Source organism: Emys orbicularis, chromosome 8, assembly GCF_028017835.1.
Source record: "Emys orbicularis isolate rEmyOrb1 chromosome 8, rEmyOrb1.hap1, whole genome shotgun sequence".
Classification (NCBI taxonomy): domain Eukaryota; kingdom Metazoa; phylum Chordata; order Testudines; family Emydidae; genus Emys; species Emys orbicularis.
This window is the reverse complement of record NC_088690.1, coordinates 99,331,757-99,347,503: the sequence shown is the minus strand read 5'-3', so window position 1 is coordinate 99,347,503 and position 15,747 is coordinate 99,331,757. Positions and strand designations below refer to the sequence as shown.

General features: G+C 42.7%; 1 protein-coding gene across 2 annotated transcripts in view; it reads right to left on the bottom strand.

Moving 5' to 3' along the window:
* P4HA2 (prolyl 4-hydroxylase subunit alpha 2) overlaps positions 1-15,747 on the bottom strand; it is a 36,598-nt gene that overhangs the window by 11,504 nt on the left and 9,347 nt on the right. For both annotated transcript variants that reach the window (XM_065409612.1, XM_065409613.1), the window contains exons 5-8: positions 14,100-14,339; positions 10,714-10,913; positions 7,855-8,031; positions 3,292-3,362 (exon numbers count right to left, since the gene is read on the bottom strand). In XM_065409612.1, the coding sequence (XP_065265684.1) occupies positions 3,292-3,362; positions 7,855-8,031; positions 10,714-10,913; positions 14,100-14,339 (688 nt within the window). The remainder of the gene's footprint in view (positions 1-3,291; positions 3,363-7,854; positions 8,032-10,713; positions 10,914-14,099; positions 14,340-15,747) is intronic.

Sequence of the window (15,747 nt, the reverse complement as noted above, 5' to 3'; positions counted from 1 at the left end):
TAGTGATTTCAAAGATTCTGATAGGTTTTTATGGTGCATCCAGAACCACCGTGGCAGTTATGGAGTTAACTGTAATGAGGAACCAGCTACAGATCTTGTGATCATCTAAAAAAAACAACAACCCACAAACTTGGGAGAATGCAGTTTTGCAGGCTTGTGATGCTGATGAAGTTGGTTTGTTTTGAAAAATGTTACTCTCATATACACTGGCAAAGAGGACTGAAGAGACTGCAACTACGGGGTACAGACGGTAAAGACAAGCACATGGATTTTTTGGGCCAGTGCAACCCATCACCATCAGCTGAAGCTGTACTGACCTGGCTGCTATGCAAACCTTTGTTGTGTTAAGCACATAAACATGTCTGCTGTTCCTGAAATGTGCAGTTATTCTGCCAACCGCTAGATAACAGGAACCCATTCTACTCACTAGTTTAAAAAAAAAAAAAAAAATGTGCCTTCCGTTAAAACCTGTCCTGCAACCACAGACTGCCCTGTCCATCAGATATCTCTGCCCAAGATAACACAAGATGGAGACATCACCGTGATTCCCTCCTCCCCTTATCAAATCACTATATTCTGTTTTTAGCACATGACTCAGTTTGTGATCTCGGCCTTTAAGCAAAACTTCCAGGGAACATTTCCACCTTGAGATTTAGCATTGGAAATCTAGGTGCATGTTTCTGGTTGTCTAGGTGCAAAATCTGATTGATTTTTGGATTTCAAAAAAGACTTTCCCTCAGAAGATGCTGTGTGACAGTGTTGCAGGATGCTGGATACTCTCTATATAGGTCTGATTTTCCTGAACAAGAAAAATGAAAACAGAGCCAGCAAAGGAGGCGGAAAACATCATGCAAGGAAGTAGGGTAGAGGTAATAATCAGAAGACTAGGAGATTGAAAATGTTCATGCTGCAGTTGAAACGTAGCACAACCAGCCTTTAAGCCTGAGGAAACCCACAGTCCTGGCCCTCCTGATACTGGGGGAAGGGAACGGGAAATAACAAACGTCCTTTTCCTTGAGAAGATGAACTTAACATGTGAACTGATGCAATAGAGAGAAGCAACTGGGCTCACTGGACCTGACATAAAGCCCACTGAAGTCAATGGAAATCTTGCCTTGAAATGCTGGAAGATTTTCCTGCCCTTCCCCATCACGTTTACAATCTACTGGCTTACTCCGGCAGCAACCAGCCTTAGTGTAGCACAGATTAGTGCCTAGCACTCATCCAGAAACTGAGCAAATGCTCTGCAGGAACTTGACGAGGGAGGGACAGGAGATAAGACTGATTAACCTTAAAAAGGAAATATAATATGCATAGGTGTGCACACAGGGTGTGCCCAGGCACACCCTAATGCAGGGGTGGGGAAATGGCCCCATTCTCCCAGTGTACCAAGCCCCGAGGTCCGCGCTCCCAGGCCGGAATGCCGGGCCGAGCACAGCAAGTCGTCGGCCTCTCATGCCGCCGCGCGCGCAGCACTCTCAGTGCTGGGGCTGCGTGCTCCCGCGGGGCAGTGTTTGGCTCTGCGCGGAGGCAGACACGCTCCCCGCTCATCCGGAGCCATGCCGCCACGCGTGCAGCATTCTGAGGGGCGGGGCAGCCCGCTCCCGCTGGGCAGCATGTCTGGCTCTGCGCGGAGCCAAACATGCTGCTAGGAGCCTCATGTTAAGGGGTCCGGGGTTGGGGGGGTTGGATAAGGGGTGGGGGCAGTCAGGGAACAGGGTGGATTGGATAGGGGGTGGGATCCCGGGGGGTGGTTAGGAGTGAGGGGGTTCGATGGGGCATGGGAGTCCTGGGGTCTGTCAGGGGGCAGGGAGTGGATAGGGGTCAGGGCAGTCAGGGGACAAGGAGCTGGGGGGAGGGTTGGATGAGTCGGGAGTTCTGGGGGGGCCTGTCAGGAGGCAGGGGTGTGGAGAGGGGGCCCAAAAATCATGACTGTCCCTATAAAATCAGGACATCTGGTCACCCTAAGTGTAGACCCTCAAACTTGATACAGTAGAGTGAAGGCAATGGAGGGATTTAAAAGGGTGTTGACGTGGTTACATTGTATAGTCTCCAAACCTCTCTATTCACCATTAAAAGTTTTTCTAAAAAGATATGCTCTCGTTCAGGGGTTCTCAAACTTCATTGCACCGCGACCCCCTTCTGACAACAAAAATTACTACACGACCCCAGAAGTGGGGACCGAAGCCTGAGCCTGCCCAAGCCCCTCTGCCCTAGGTGAGGGGCAAAGCCAAAGCCCCAATGCCCTGGGCAGGAAGGGGGGTTAAAGCCCAAGCGCTTCAGCCCCAGGCAGGGGACCTATAACTTGAACCCTGCCGTCCAGGTTTGAAGTCCTTGGGCTTTGGCTTCAGCCCTGGGCGGTGGAGCTCGGGCTTTGGCTTCGGCCTTGGGCCCCAGCAAGTCTAAGCCAGCCCTGGTGACCCCATTAAAATGGGGTCGCGATCCACAGTTTGAGAACCGCTGCTCTAGTTCAACTACAGGTATTGAACTTAAAGAAGTAATTAATTCAGGGAAGTTCTATAGCCTGGCTTATGCAAAAGATCAGACCAGATGACCACATGGACCCTTTTGATCTTTAAAATATATTAATCTATGAAGGTTTAACCTTTCTAGAGACATAACTGTTATAACAATTTTCAACGTCAGCAAGGTGTTGTGAGACTTTATGTGCAAAGTATTATAATACTGCTCGATATTCCAAACTGTATATTTTGAGTTTTGTTTGAAAACCATTTGGTACAGGTCTTCTTGTCGCCAAAAGGAAAGGGACAAAAATATTTGTGTTTTTAGATCAGTAAAGCTGGACAGATGCTCCACACACAAAAATCCTGCATATTAAATTTCTATTATATTATTCTAAATTGTACATTTAACATAAGGATTCATAAATCCTTAAGTTCAGAATTAAAGTAAAGTATCTTTAGAGTTAATATTAGTGTTATTGCTATTTAAAGTAATAGAGGCTCTTGTCTATATGAGTCTCATAAAGCACCTAAGGCACCAGAATTTGCACACATTCAACCTCCAGAATTCAAAAACAAAAAGCATTAATTAAAGGCCATAAAACTCACTGCCTAATCTTAGATGTAGTATAAAATACAGTACATGCAATTAAAGCGATCTAATCAGATAGATAGCATTCTTCATTCTAAATTGTCAATTAAAGCAGGCAGACAAGGGAAGAATGTTAAGAAGAGCATGTGGACTAGTGACAGCTACAGCACTGCCTTCAGGTTGAGTGGAGTTTGAAGACAAAACAGTAGGATGCAAGCTCTTTCACAGTCATCTTACCTTTTTGATACCCTGTAGTTGGCCACTGTGAGGACACCTGTTTTGGGGTCACGTACTGTGGCTCGTGCCAACTGTGTCAAAAGAAATGCCAGGGACAAAATTATCAAAGAATAAATAGTTTAAAAAAAAAAAAAAACAACGCTGTTTCAAAATTCTACCAATTGTCTATTTCCCTCCCCAATTGCCAGACTCCGAATTCCTGGGTTAGATATATTTCTCAGTGAAATTCTTAGCTCCAATCTGGAGCTTATTCTGATTTCACACTAGAACAGTCTATGATGCAAAGTGTATCAGATAGAGCGGTCACCCTCCTGATTAGAATCTGGCTAAGGGGCTGCATAAACCATGGTATCCATTAAAGCTATAATTTGACGTTGCTTGACGAATAGGTTTGGAAACTCCTGTTGTCTGGAGTATGGCTTGGGTCACGATCAGCAAGAAGAAACAACAGAAAATTAATGACCCATGAAGTTTGCATCCTTACTGACAGAGAAGAAAGCAAGTTAACTCTTGGATATTCTATGGATTCAGCCAGACTATTTGAAAGGTGGGCTGGGGTAGATCACAAGAATTGCATTCAGTATTCTCAAGGAGCAGGTGAGAAAAACAATGACTTTGTTATGAAGTAGGTTAGGCATTACAGTGCAGGCAGCTAAGGAATTCACAAGATCCAGCTCACTGACATCACAAGGGAGCATGCTCATCAGAGCAAGAAAGTCCTCAACCTGTGTACTTGATGGATATTGCCTCGCTGGAAGTGCACAGGCTCATTTCCAGCTCTTATTTCTCTTAGTGTTGGGTTTACTAGGCACAAGTGCTGGGAACAAGAGTATTGGGCTGGGGATGTATCTGCTGCTGGATCAGGTGAGAATGTTCCGCACTGTGGCCTAGCAGAATGAACACTGAACTCCTGAGTTCTAATCACAGCTCTAACATGGTCTTATTGTGTGACCGTGGGCAAGTCACTTCACTTCACTGTGCCTCAGTTTCTCCATCTGTAAGACGCATAATTTTTGCCTACACTACAGGGATGCTGTTGGGATGAACAAGTTACATCACTTTGAAGATGAAGAGTGCCAAACCCACTTACTTACATGTCACCCCCCCATTCAATCACAATCTTTCTACACGTTTGTATCTTTTTCCAATCCATAATCACATTTTCCTTCATATTTCCCCAAATGCGTCATTCTCCTGTTTCCCTTCCAATCTGCTTGTTAGGTTTCTTGTCTCTACCCGCAGCTCTTGGCACAATTTTCCCCATAATTCTGACTAATTTGGTATTTTGTTCCAGAATCCTGCTCCATAATTCACAGCAGGGAAGTCAGGCTGACAATGTTTTTCTTTATTTGGACAATGAAGTTGCTTTCTGTAATATAATTTAGCTTGCCAAACTCCTCATTACCCTCTATTTCCTTTGGGTTCCCCATATGGTTTCTTTCTATGGTCACCAGTTGACCTGAACAAGAAGAGAAGTTAAAATATGCCTGGCTACAAACTTATTAATTGGTATCTCATTTGTGTGGTGCTAGAATACTCCATTTCTCTGTAAAAGCTGGTCTTCTTGACTTTAACTGTTTATTCAGCTCACAGTAGACCTGACAACAACATATAATTAATAATAGCGGATTAAAAACAAAACAAAAACACCCCAGATTTCATTCCTAAACCAATACACAATGTGTGCAATATATGGTTTCTGGGCTTTATAGCATCTTTATTAAAATTCTGCTTTACTATAAATTCCATTCTTTCCTACTTAACAGCACAACAGCTTTTCTTTTCACGCAGAAGTCTCAGTTCACTTTCAGTTTTCTCTCTCTCCAGCCCCACCCCAGGCTGCTTCTTCAGTATTTCAACAGCACAGCTTTTCCTAGAACCCAGCCTGACTGTGCATTATAAATCTGAGTTCAGTAAGGCTCTATACATTCCTCTCTATGATGCACCTTTGTCTAATCTGGTACATCTGTATTATGAAGAAGCCATTATTAAAATTTAAGATTACATTCTATATGCTTCCATGCGACACCTGTCCCAGTGCAATCCAGGCCTGTACAATTAACAGTTTTATTGATGCTTCCAGTGGTTCACAGCTGACAGTTAGGAACAGATTCATTTAGTTTAGAAGGCAATTTTAACATTTGACTAAAAAATGACTGTATGTTGCAAATTGAGCGTGAAAAACACCTCGTCACTCTGAACAGCTATCCCGTCTCAAACACGCATGTTGCTTTTCTTCAAAGACAAAGTCTTGGAACATTTAAACCTGCAGATAATGTTTGGAACTGGGAGGAGAGATTTCTTGAGGAGATATTCTAGAATATTAGGGATAACATGGGAGCTCCCAACCTTTCCAAATCCAAGACAGTAACACACTACCTCACAGAGCTCTGCCTGTAAAACTTTAATGATTACTGAATAAAGTTTCCTGGCTGAAATTACAATAATTTTATTTAGGAATTATCCCATCATAATGTTATATTTTCCACCCTTCTGGGCATAACACCATGGGTTTCAAAGTAAGTCCAGCAGTTAGGTTTGAGACAGATGCTGAAAAATTAAGTTTGTGAACAACTATGCGGGAATATTTATAAACTCATCTAATATGATTACATTTACCTACACACCCTGGGCCTGATCCTGATCTCACATATACTGGTGACGAATGGGGAGTAGTTTCACTGAAGTTAATGGAGCTACACTGATGTAAAATTGGTGAGAGAGACCGGGAAGTGATTTCATAAATGAAATCCTGAACTGCGCAAACACTAAATTAAGTCAATTGTTGATTATTGTCTTATTATATTTATAGCCCATTTGCTTTGCCAGACTAGAAAAAACTTCCAGTGGTAGAGGCTAGTTTGAATTTTTGTTTTATCTGAAGGTTTTGAAGTCCCAAGGACAGTTTTACAGCATGAAGTCATGGTGAAGCATCAGGAAAAAGATTTAAGTTAATGGAGGTGCGAGTCTTCAAAGAGAAATAACATTTTCTGCCACGACACTTGGCTGATACACACAGAAATCTAGCTTCAGAAACGTACTAAATATAATTCATGTTCCTAAAAGGTATCGATTTCTCACTCCATTTCCAATTATATCTTAAAATATTTCATTCAGAAATACATGCAGAAAGGTTATCCTGACTGGTATTTTAATTGCATAGTTTACAGCAATAGCTAGAAGAAACGATTAACATGAATAATTCATTATATAACAATCAATATAAATGCTTTTAATTTTAGTGTCTTGCCAGACTTTGCAAAGCAGAATGAATCTAGCTTAACATCTATAATTGGTCTTGAACTGCCATTATTTTCCCTTTTGCAGTTTAGCAAGTAAAGGAAGACAATTGCAGCACCAGAAACGTTAGGTTCATAAAAATAACAGGAGTACTTGTGGCACCTTAGAGACTAACAAATTTATTAGAGCATAAGCTTTCGTGGGCTACAACCCACTTCTTCGGATGCATCAGAAGATGATGTCTGTCTGTATCTGTACGAGTTTTTTGTTAGTCTCTAAGGTGCCACAAGTACTCCTGTTATTTTTGCGGATACAGACTAACACGGCTGCTACTCTGAAACCTGTCGTTAGGTTCATATTAGCTGTACTACACAATATATCATCGTTTATGATATATGGTGTCACTACAACTTAAAAGTGTCTGGGTAAAAAGGTACCACACCAAGACTTGAGCCCATAATCAACGCTGGCACTGCATTTGATATGCACCTAAGGGCAGAGAAGGGGGTGCTGAAGAACCAAGCCCTCTTCTTCCCAGCTGTCCAGGTAGAAGTTAGAGATCCTAAAGCACCTTTGGAAATGAAGGAGGTCGAGCCCTCACCTTGACCAATACTCCTCTTTCATAACAGGTTCCAGCATTCAGGACTGTAAGCTGTTGTTGAGCACACAAAAGCATGCTCTATTTGTTATATTTTATGCAATGCAATAATCCTGTACCAATAACTTCAGAAGAACACTGCAGCTCCATTCATCAATGGAAACACAGCCTAGATCAGACTGAGATCCTGGTTAACATACTTTGTTTTAGGGTGGAATACATTGCTTTTACAACCAAAAAAAAAAACATAAAAAAAACCCCATCAAATAAACCCAATAAAAATATACCTCCAAAGAAACAAAAGAGGAAGCGTTTAACAACCGAAGCAATGTTATTTCTCCGATTCTTGTTTGATATGCCCTAGAGTAAAATCTTCAAAAGCATAGTATTCAAAAAAGTGATTTAGGAGCCTAAGTCTCCACTGAAAATTAATGGGACTTAGGCTCTTTATGAATCACTTTTGAAAATGAAACTTAGGCCCCGCAACACTGAGCAAAGCAACGCCTAAAAACCTTTACAAATCTGGGCATTAGGCTCCTAAATCACTTAGGTTGCTTTTGAAAGTTTTACCCTTAAGTTCATCGCACGTAGTTTAGCTGCACTGTATAGTCCAGGATGTGAAATTAGACATTTTGAATCCACTTGCTCAGTTTTCCTTGTTAGAGATAAAATGCTGAAACAGCAAGCGTTGGTGAGATGGAAACAGTAGAAGAGGGGACACCTACTTTTGGTTTAGCCAGCTCCTTAATTTTCTCTATTTCTTCATCAGACATGACATCATAGTATCGGACGATATGGGGGCTGTCCCATTCATCTTCTTCCTTAAAGGGAGCTATGAGCAGATGGGGATTTCTGTTTCCATTGTGGTACCTGCAGAACAGCCTCTTCTGTCGCCGAGGTGTCTGAAATATAAGTCCCCAAACACACACACACATATTTGTTTTCTTTAAATGTTTAAGACCAAAACCAAAGTGTCCTCTATACTGTGTTACCGAAGATATTGGGAAACTGAATGTCCACACTATCTGGCTTAGAAAATTTAAAGGCCCAGATTGTTATTTTACAATCTTCTGTGAGTAAAGAGTAGCGAATAGTCTTTTCTCCCCTATGTTACCAAGTAACAGCTGTGACATTCTACCCTCTATAAATTACAGGTTATGGAAACCAAATGACAAAGCAAGTAGCCAACTCGCTAGAATTCTGTATTTTATGTGTAAGGCTTTGCAGCAAGACTGCTGAAACAAAGAAAAGAAAGGTTTCAGAGTAGCAGCCGTGTTAGTCTGTATCCGCAAAAAGAACAGGAGTACTTGTGGCACCTTAGAGGCTAACACATTTATTTGAGCATAAGCTTTCGTGGGCTACAGCCCACTTCATCGGATGCATAGAATGGAACATATAGTAGGAGATATATATACATACAGAGAACATGAAAAGGTGGGAGTTACCTTACCAAATCTAAGAGGCTAATTAAATAAGATGAGCTGTTATCAGCAGGAGAAAAAAAACTTTTGTAGTGATAATCAAGATAGCCCATTTCAGACTGTTTGACAAGAAGGTGGGAGGATACTTAACATGGGAAAACAGATTCAATGTGTGTAATGGCTCAGCCATTCCCAGTCTCTATTTAAGCCTAAGTTGATGGTATCTAGTTTGCATATTAATTCAAGTTCAGCAATTTCCCGTTGGAGTCTGTTTTTGAAGTTTTCTGTTGCAAAATTGCCACCTTTAAGTCTGTTACTGAGTGACCAGAGAGGTTGAAGTGTTCTCCTACTGGTTTTTGAATGTTATGATTCCTGATGTCAGATTTGTGTCCATTTATTCTTTTGCGTAGAGACTGTCCGGTTTGGCCAATGTACATGGCAGAGGGGCATTGCTGGCACATGATGGCATATATCACATTGGTAGATGCGCAGGTGAACGAACCCCTGATGGCATGGCTGATGTGATTAGGTCCTATGATGGTGTCACTTGAATAGATATGTGGACAGAGTTGGCATCGGGCTTTGTTGCAAGGATAGGTTCCTGGGTTAGTGTTTTTGTTCTGTGGTGTGTGGTTGCTGGTGAGTATTTGCTTCAGGTTGGGAGGTTGTCTGTAAGCGAGGACAGGTCTGTCTCCCAAGATTTGTGAGAGTGAGGGATCATCTTTCAGGATAGGTTGTAGATCTTTGATGATGCGCTGAAGAGGTTTTAGTTAGGGGCTGAAGGTGACGGCTAGTGGCGTTCTGTTATTAACCTCTCCAGTGCATCATCAAAAGCCCACGAAAGCTTATGCTCAAATAAATTTGTTGGTCTCTAAGGTGCCACAAGTACTCCTGTTCTTTTTAAAGAAAAGAAAAGTCTAGAAGACCCCAAAGCAGTGTCCAACCTAGGAATTACAGCCACGTTGGAAGACAGGTATCAGAGACTACTCCCCTTCTGCCCTCTATAATGGCGATTAAAATGGTTGCCCCACAGAGACAACTGATTTCAACAATAGTTAAAGCATGATAGACCCTTGATAGAAAAAAGCTTCTAGCACACCCAGCTACAATGAGTGTTCAGAATGGCTGACCGGACACACTGGAAGGACAATCGTTTGCAACACCCTGTGAATGAGCAGCGGAGAGCACTTTTTTCTATGTAGGTTTATATTATGACTTCCGAACGCTTAGTTGTTAAACAGCTGGAAGTTCCAGTGTGGACTTAATTAAGAAACATGCTCTCAACTCTTCCAAGTGCAATATCTAAATGACTCCGCATTAGGAAGAACCTAAGCCCTGCATCAGTGAGCCTACTTATACATACAGAAACCCAGCCCAGTCAGAAAGGGCTGCTGCTACCTAAGGGGGACAAGAAACCACAGCCTACAGGCTTCCTATGTACCGCAGAAGCAGAGTCATCAAAACTATGTTCCTTTCACCATCTACAGGCAGAGAAAAGTAAACATCTGGGCTAGTCTATAGGAGAATGATGGGGATAGAGAAAGAGGAGAATTTTTTAAAAATTGATACTATGCAGATTGCTTAAATAATAGTAATTTAAAAAAGAATAATGACTTCCATTTACTCAGGGGCCGACACGAGATGGAACAGCTAGAAAGTTAATGGATTCTGTTTCTATACAAAGGCCACCATTAAGAGGTCAATATTCACCAGCAGATACCTCTTAGGGATAATCACAGAGTTCCCACTATTCTGAATCCCAAATGCAGAGTTAGAGAAACTCCAATGATATCATGGTAAAGAGATTCCAGTGAGTCACCTAAATTCTACCACAACCACTGTGGTTGATTCAATTTACCTACTGCATCTTTCCCCTCACAGGCAGACATTTTCTATTCCTTTATTAATTTTCCCCCAGAATATTTCTGAATAGAAAGGGATGATTTTTGAAAACAGACCCCTTGCTGATGGCACAGTTACATACTTGCTGGGGCAGTGGCATCTGGCAGGGAGCATGTGTTCTGGAAAGTAGCTTTGGAAGGGAACACTACAAATCAAACTGCAAACTTTATTATAAGCCATAGGAACTACCAGGACACAGTCTATACAGCAACGTGTACTGTAGGAAGAACATCCCAAGTCAGCACTTTGTACTTCTCTCACCATTTTCACACCTTCGCCTCTGCAGAGAGCCTCATAGGTATCACGCTCTGGCAGGTAATCAGCAGGTCTCTCATAAACCCCACCTTGTATTGCCGATTCTCTTATAGTTGACGTCTTATTTAATAGCTTTGCCACTCTCTCTTTCTCCAGCAACTTCTCAAAATATCGCAGGTTGCTGCCTGCCCTCTCGTGAGCAGAATCTTGATTGGGGGGAATGAAAAGAAAAAAAAATGGAATTAATTCGTCCTAACTCAGTAACCTAGTCAGAGAAAGCCTTGATCCCATCAACACTGCACCAGCAATCCTGCCCGTGCCAGCATCCTCCAGATATAGATTGTTTTAGACCAGAGGCACAAACATACACAATGGGCTCCCCTCTCTGAAATCCATGAGAACTGAAAGCCAGATCGGCTGCATAAATCGGAGGGAGAGCTCAAGGTGTTTCTTCACCTCTTTTGTCCTCTTGCAGAAGTGGCTGTAATCCTTTTAATTTTATTTGTATGTTTTTATATAAAATATAAACACAACAAAAACAAAATATATGTAAGTATACGCACAAGATGTAAGTAGCATATAAATAAAAGAATTCATCGTTCTTTACTTGCAAAACCTGAAGAACCACCCCCCTGCAAAACTCTGAACCCATAAGAAGTCATTCAAGGCATCAATTATTAAAGTAACTAAATAGACAAATAAGTGAGAATATGACCTATAAATATCAGGGACTAATATCAACTAAACTGCAAAAGGATGCAAAAAAGTTTCATGTGTGACGAAGCCACCTCATATTTTTTTCCCAACCATTTCTATTAAACAGACTAATTTTTTCCATTAATGCAATAGTAGAGAGCTCACTAAGCCAGTCTGTGTATGAGGGAGGAATTGCAGATTACCATTTTCTTAAAATAACTCTTTTGCCCATTAGTTACTGTAATCCATTTCTTAATGTTAACTGGCAATACCAACTCATCCAGCACCCCTAAAATGCACAAGCTTGGAGAAGGAAAGATAGTGACATTAAAGTTTTTGAGAGAGCACTGAACGTGATGTTGCAGACCACATGCATTGTTTGACAGGTATAGGATATATGAAAGGTTGGCATGTGGCTGTTTGAATCTCCAATATGAGCTGTACATTGCAATCCAGCTTTAAACTAACGTTCTGGAGTCCAGTTGTACCTGTTTAATATCTTGTTCTGGACGAATCACAAGGAAGAAGAACCTGAAGTATCTTTCACGTTAAGCCAGATATCCTCCTAGGTTTCTGTTGAAATGGTAAGGCTAAATTCTTTTTCCCATTTCAATTTGAGACTGAGATTAAGAAGGTACTGCAAAGTATTAAGCCACCTAAAAGTGATTCTTACAAAGTGACTTTTGCTTACATATTTCTGAACATGTTCTTCTAGAGATGAGAGAGTTGAAACAGACTAATTGTCCCCTATCCTGACATGAATCCTTGCGCACAGCCACTGAAAGAAGGAACTGTGAGAATTGGCTGTTATCCTGTTGGAGAACACGGTCCCCACCAGCACCCACACAGGCACTGCAAGTTTCAAAGAGAGTGGGAATGTCTGGGGTAAGGTCCGAGCCCTGACCTTCACTCCCACTTTGCTCCGCCAGGCCAAGTTGGCAATATGCTGCATCCTCTCCACAGATAGCAGAGTTCCCTCTGAGGTGGGTGCATGCTGAAGGTACGAGGAGGAGGTCTGGCTGAGTTAGTCCAGTTACTGCACTGCCCCTTTCCCCCGCCCCTCCCATGCTCCATGTGCAAGGCACAATGTTGCCTTGAGTGAAGGCTAAAGATGGATCAGAGCTGCAAAGTTCAAATCTGGACAAGAATATCTCCAGAAGTTTGCGGATGGTCAACACTGGGGTTTTGGTAAGAGCCAATCTCTAGCAAAAATTTCAGGACTGTGCCATGTAGTAGGTTTATTAAAGGAGTTATCTTGCAATACTAACAGCATTAGACCTCTTCCATCTTGTGAGGATTTAGGTTAAATCAATTCTGATGTGTCTACAGGCATCATCAATAGATTTTAACTGTCTGAACCAAGAAATAAATAATTCCCTGGTCCTCATTAATAGCTTAAGGCAGTTTTGAGACAGACACGAAGAACAATTCTCCCTCTGCCCAGTTTTTATTTTATACTGTAAATAATTCTGAGCTTTCCTGAGAGCACTTATTTATAGAGTTCTGCTCGGATACAAACATGGTCTGCAGATACGGATATCCACGGTTGCAGATATTCGTGGATATCAAGCGGATATCCAAAATTTGCAGGGCTCTAGATATAAAATTTGGATCTGCATCTGCAGATATCCGCAGATTTGCAGGGCTCTACTTATTTAACCACACAGGATAGCATCAAAGAGTGCAGGTAAGTATTGGCCAAGCCTCCTTATACTGATAACACCACTGAGCCTCTCTGAGCAGCCACTGCCAAATCTGTCCCATTGTGTGATGGTGATAAGGACGATTTATTTGTGCTTTGCAGACATTGCCCAGGCCCTGGCACAGAAGATTGTATTTATATTTAACAGTAATACACATTCACATTTATATGGGGATTTTGATCCCCAAGATCTTTCCAAAGTTAAGCTGGGGATTGGGGGGAGGTGTAAATAAAGATCACTTTACCCCCTATTGTGGTGCAGCCAACATTGGGGTAAAAGACAGCAACTGTTTACCAGTGTATAGCCACATAACACAGCTGATTAGGGCATGACCTGGAGAAGAATACATACCTTGCATTTCAGATTGGCTAGGTCACACAGCCAGGTACAATCATTCCTTCCCATTTGACTTAACCTGTAGCTCACTCTCTTACTAAGAAGGAAGAAATGAAAGTTGATCTGCTATGAGCTAAAGACAGTGGTTTTTAAAAGCCTAATTAACCAAGTTCGTTTAAGAATTTGAAAAATCCAGTCCCTTGAAAACCTGTGGGCAAAAGCCTTTTCTTTTGGCATAAAGAAGCATTAAAAACAATGAAGGAACCTCGTAACGAAGCAGAGAATTCGGTAAGATTTAGTAGAGAAAACAGCATCCTGAGAGAGTCAGCTGAATATGGAGAGAAAGGCCTCAGACAATACAAACTTCCGCCACTAACAACAAAAAGCCTCTTTCCATGACAGACAGTACACACAATTGATGCTGCACCACGTCAGACGTGTGTTTGCTTTTGGGGTCAGCTTTGAGTGAACTGAAGAGGGCTTTCTATACAAACAGGCTGTCGTACCCAATATTAATGTTATTGTGTGTCACAGGGTAGGACATTTCTCCGTAAATCTTATTGTGCTGACTGGAGCATGGGTGTTCTTGGCACTGCCACTTACGGTACATCCCATTCCTCCCTGGCTTTAGAAAAATGAATCATTTGTACTTCTCACCGAGAGAAATCAGGCGCCTGGTGAGCTCCACGGCCCTGTGTAAGTCACCGAGCTGGAAGACGGCATAGCTGAGATAGTCCAGGATCTCCACTTTGGTGATGGTTGCATCTTCCCCTTCATCGTGCTGCTTCAATGTCTGCTGCATCCACAGCACCGTATGATAGTAATCTCCTTCATTGTAAGCAGTCTTCCCCATGCCAAAGCAGTCGTCCACTGTCAAAGAAGATCTGTATTTTGTTCCTAAATTTATCAATAAAACAAACTATAAGTGCTCTTTGCAAATCTTGAGTGAAAATATTTTTGGCTGGGAGATATTTATAAATACTGATCTCGTTTGAAAAGGTTTTTAAAAGGGGACACCCTGCCAAGATTTCAGATCCTCTACCACTCTCCAAAATCCATTTACCTTAAAGAGTTAAGAGCCATATCCTGACATAGCTCCATGTGATTATTTCCTGTGGAAGTCAATGGGAGTTTTGTATAAAAATAGAATTGTGAGCTCTAGCCTACATTCCATCTATGATACTTACCTGACTCCCAAATAGCATATCTGAGCACCTCATAATCATTAATGTTTCTCCTCACCACACCCCTGTAAGGTAGGGAAGTGCTATTATTCCCATTTCACAGATGGGGAACTGCAGCACAGAGAGACTATGAGCTTGTCTACACTTACCAGGGGTTCAACACGCAGCGATCGATGCATCAGTGGTCGATTTAGCGGGTCTAGTGAAGACCCGCTAAATCAACCGCCGTTTGCTCTCCCGTCAACTCCTGTACTCCACCTGAACAAGAAACGAAAGGGGGAGTCGATGGGAGAGTGTCTCCGGTTGACATTGCGTAGTGTGGACCCCGCGGTAAGTAGATCCAAGAACGTCAACTTCAGCTACGTTATTCACGTAGCTGAAGTTGCGTAACTTAGATCGATCTCCCCCCCGTAGTGTAGACAAGACCTAAGGGTACTACTACACAGCAAGCAGCAGTGAGGCTCAGAGCTGAGAGACTTGGGTTGGTGCTACAGCACTAAAAACAGCTGTGTAGATGTTTGGGCCTGGGCTGGAGCTTGGGCTCTGAACCCCAGGATGAGGGGTGGGCTTCAGGGTCTGCGCTCCAGCCCCAGCTGCAATGTCTACACGTTTATTTTTAGCGCCACAGCACAAGCCTGCAGACCTGGGCTCTGAGACTTGCTGTCGTGGGTTTTAAAACACAGTGTAGACATACCCTAGGTCAGTGGTTCTCAAACTAGGGCCACCGCTTGTTCAGGGAAAGTCCTTGGCGGGCCAGGCTGGTTTGTTTACCTGCCACGTCCGCAGGTTCAGCTGATCGCGGCTCCCACTGGCTGCGGTTCGCCACTCCAGGCCAATGGGGGCTGCAGGAAGGGCGGCTAGCATGTCCCCCGGCCCAGCCCGCCACGGGCTTTCCCTGAACAAGCGGCGGACCTACTTTGAGAACCACTGCCCTAGGTGACCTGCTCGTTGTCACACAGGAAGTCTGTAGCAGAGCAGGGAATTTAACCCAGGTTTCCCAAGTCCAAGCCTAACACCCTGCCCACCAAGCCATCCTTCCTCTCATTGGGAGCTCTCCGGGGTATGGGCTATCTCTGTGTATTTGCTTGTACAGCGACTACAATATCAATGAGAACCTAACC